Source organism: Arachis hypogaea, chromosome 19 (assembly GCF_003086295.3).
Source record: "Arachis hypogaea cultivar Tifrunner chromosome 19, arahy.Tifrunner.gnm2.J5K5, whole genome shotgun sequence".
NCBI classification, from domain to species: domain Eukaryota; kingdom Viridiplantae; phylum Streptophyta; class Magnoliopsida; order Fabales; family Fabaceae; genus Arachis; species Arachis hypogaea.
Window position 1 is genome coordinate 74127227 of NC_092054.1, and position 4231 is coordinate 74131457.

General features: G+C 34.3%; 1 protein-coding gene across 1 annotated transcript; it reads left to right on the plus strand.

Moving 5' to 3' along the window:
* Positions 1 to 321: 321 nt before the first annotated feature.
* On the plus strand, positions 322 to 3505 carry LOC112775947 (trihelix transcription factor GTL2). The gene is made up of 2 exons (XM_025819869.2): positions 322 to 1152; positions 1822 to 3505. The coding sequence occupies exons 1-2, from the start codon at positions 617 to 619 to the stop codon at positions 3365 to 3367; spliced, it is 2082 nt and encodes a 693-aa protein (XP_025675654.1). The 5' UTR covers positions 322 to 616; the 3' UTR covers positions 3368 to 3505.
* Positions 3506 to 4231: the final 726 nt, after the last annotated feature.

The window sequence follows — 4231 nt, forward strand, 5'->3', positions numbered from 1 at the left end:
AAAAACGGTAAATATTTTTAAAATTATTTATTTCGGTAATTAATGTATTTATTTTATTTATTTAAATAAAAAATTCTATAAAAACATGTGTTGTTTAATTTAATTATAATATATATTCTATATTTTAGTACGTATTTTATTGTGATAATTTGTTTAAGGGCTAATTTTTTTGTACATGTAATATAGTTAGTAGTATAAATAGTTATTTACAGGGAAAAAAATGAAATTTGGTAATGATGCACAATATTTGCACTATAAAAAATTTTTTCTATAATTTTTTATTAATTTGTATATATAGTATTATTCTTATTTATTTATTATGGGTTATGATGAGGGAGGGGGTGTTGAGTTTCACTTTCTTGTAAAAGGGTGTGGTGGTGGCCTAAGATTTTTCCCTTGCACACAAGGACAAATTCTTTGATAAATGTGAGAAAGCCAAGAGAGAGAAAGAAAGAAGGGTTGGTAGTATTTTTGTAAAGTTGGTTGTAGCATTCCATTTAGCCACAATTTACACTGAGCAAGAAAGAAGCACATCACAAGTGAGGGAATTGAATTGAAGAAGAGATAGAGGTAGGAAGATCATAGAAGAGAAGAGAAGATAAAGAAAGCACACAAGATGTTTGATGGAGTGCCAGGAGACCAGTTCCATCAATTCATAACACCAACAAGAACAACAACAACAACAACCTCATCACAAATCCCTCTTCATCATCACTTACCTTTTCCTCTCCCTCTCCATCATCCTTCTTCTAATCCCACATCATCAAACCCCAACAACAACACTAACACTTTCCCTACTAATCCTACTCCTTTTGATCCTTATCATCATCATCACCACCAATTGCAGCTTCACCAAGTTCATCATCAACAACACCCCAGTATCTTGCACCCATCATTACACCTTCACCAACACCACAACAACAATAACAAACATCATCATCATGATGAAGACCGGGAAGAAAACAACGCTAGCAGTACTTCCACTACTACTGTGCCAATGAATTTTGAAATTGAAAGAGATCATGAGAGGCAGCAAATGCCTCCTCCTCAGCTCATTGATCCTTGGAGTAATGATGAAGTACTTGCTCTCTTGAGGATCAGATCTACCATGGAGAGTTGGTTCCCACAACTCACTTGGGAACATGTCTCGAGGTACACAAACATTACATTTTATTACATTACATTATATATATATATATATATCACTAAAATTATTAAATCATCATTTTCTCACCTATATATACTTATTGTTATAAATTCTTACATTATTTAATTGAATTATAACTAGTCTACTACTACTGATGATGAAATTAAAACATGGATTGATTATTTGTTATTGTTTGTTTGATGAATGATGATGATCAAGATATAATTGACATACACAGCAATGAAATTATGAATATTGTAAATGTGAAAATGTAAAATTAATGAGCTGGAGTCTGTATATATGTGTGTTTTGTGATGAGTGTATAGCTAGCTACATCATATGCTACCTCCATGTGGAAGACAAACACACACGTGCACCTACATTTCAGCTCACACACTGACACAAACACACACACACTCAGAGAGTAATGGCACACACCCCGAGAGACAGAAGGGGGGGGGGGGATTTTTTTTACTAACACGGATGAAAATTGAAAGAGGGAGCCCCATTGATTTTGTCGATATATTACTATATTATTATTACATGTTTGAATTGTTCTTGCAAAGGAGAAAAAGAAATTAAACAAAACAACGTAATTATTAATTTCTATAATGGTTATTAGTTACTTTAATTTGGTCCCCGGAATAATAATTTTACATTTATGGGGTGTGCAGGAAGATGGCAGAGCTTGGATATAAGAGAAGTGCTGAGAAGTGCAAAGAGAAGTTTGAAGAAGAAAGCAGATATTTCAGCAGCAACATTAACTTCACCAACAAAACCATTACTCCTCCTCCTACTACTACTACAGGTTACCGCTTTCTTAGTGAACTTGAAGAGCTTTATCATCAACAAGATAATAGTGATCATCATCATCAACAAGAAGTGGTGGTAGTGGAGAAGCAACCAAGTAGTACTGAGGGGCAAGAAGACAAGGTAGTCATGGACCAAGCATTGGGAGAAGATGATAAGGAGAATGATGAAGAGGTTGTTGCTGGGGCGGCCACGGTGGTGTTGCCGGAGAAGATTATTACGACAAAAACAAAGGAGAGGAAGAGGAAGAGGGGTGGTGGAGATGGTGACGGCAACGGCGACCGCGTGAGGTTTGAGATGTTCAAAGGTTTTTGTGAAAGCATTGTGCACAAGATGATGGAGCAACAAGAAGAGATGCACAACAAGTTAATAGAAGATATGGTGAGAAGAGATGAAGAGAAGCTTGCAAGAGAAGAGGCATGGAAGAAGCAAGAGGTGGAGAGAATGAACAAGGAGCTTGAGATCATGCAACAGGAACAAGCCATTGCTGGTGATAGACAAGCAAACATCATTGAGTTCTTGAAGAAATTTGCCCCAGAAATTCAAACCCTTGTTTGTGTTGAAGAAGATCATGATGATCACAATAATAATGGAAGAAACAAATTGGTGAAGGTAACAAATAGTAATAACAATGTGGAACACAATGGTTCAAATTTGTTGTTGCATTCCCAAAACCCTAATCCTCCATCATCACCTTCTTCTTCTTCTGCTGTGATTCTCAATAACCAAAATGGTGTTTTTGTTGCTGCTGCTTCTTCTTCAACAAACCCTAGCTCAAGTCCTATGATACAAGCTGGCAAGAACCCTAATAGTACTTATCTCAACAATGATAGCCCAATAGTAGAGGCGGACTCGGCGGCAAAGAAGGCAGCTGCCACTACCGCGAACTGCGAGAAAGATGAAATTGGAAGAAGATGGCCAAAAGATGAAGTGTTGGCACTGATAAACCTGAGGTGCAACACCCAAGTGAGCAGCAATAATGATGAAAATGGGAGAGAAACTCACAAGGCTCTTCCATTGTGGGAGAGAATCTCACAAGGGATGGTGGAATTGGGGTACACAAGGAGTGCAAAGAGGTGCAAAGAGAAATGGGAGAACATAAACAAGTACTTCAGGAAAACCAAGGATGCTAACAAGAAGAGGTCCCTTGATTCAAGAACTTGTCCCTATTTTCATCTTCTCAGTAGCCTCTATAGCCAAGGGAAGCTTCTTCTCCAACCTGAGAAGCAAGAAACTACTACTAATAATAATGATAACCATGGAAAAAAAATTGTCACAGATCATCAAACTTCTTCACATCAAATGGGGTCTGCTATTGCTGCTGATGATAATCATGATCATGGAGGTGAGAATAACAATAATAACAAAGCTTTGATGCAAGCACCTTCTTTGGATTTTGATCAGTTTTAATTCATTAATTATTTTTGTCTATTTTCTATATTACATAATAATAATAATAATAATAATAATAATAATAATAATAATAATAATAATAATAACTTATTTTGTAATTTTCTTTTTTTATTGTGGGGTTTTGATGGTGGCTTAGCTTCTTTTCTTTTATAGCAATATAAATTGAGTGTAGTATGTACCTGAGTACACACATAAATATAAATACAAAATTAAAAATGTCTGAAAATTAAACTTAAATTAGAATATGGTGTGAGCACCGACAGCTTGATAAGGAATGAGAAGACTATAAATTTATTTGCTGTTCCGGTGTAAGTGTTGCTATTTATATTCCTTTTCAAGTTACATACATTTTTTTTTTAATCTGTCAATGTTTCATATAGTTTTTAATTAATAGGGGGAAGACATTGACACTACTCTTGAAAAATAATAAAAGAAAAACATTCTTTAGGACATTCTTCTTCCCTTTACTACTAACTAAGCTAGCTAATAACTAATCAAATAGTGAAAGGAACTAAGCTACTTTCCCCTCCTTTTTTTTATCCAAGTATAGAAAAATTATGTTTTCTTTTTTAATCTTCGATTTTTTGGTAAACATAGGAAAATTATGTTTTGTTTTGTATGCTAGCAGCGCTTAATTATTATCTTTCATCATGATCAACTAGCAATAATTGATGAAGGTGTTTAAGTTAAAACATCATAATGATTAGTTTTTTTTTTTCTAATTGACAAACCATTTTTTAAAATTAAAAATAAAAATCAGCTAGATACTTGTTGCTTAATTAAAAGGCACCATTTTGCATTTTAGGAATAGAAGGTAAATATAATTAAAGAAGCTTTTTTTTTTATTCTCCGTACCCTTTT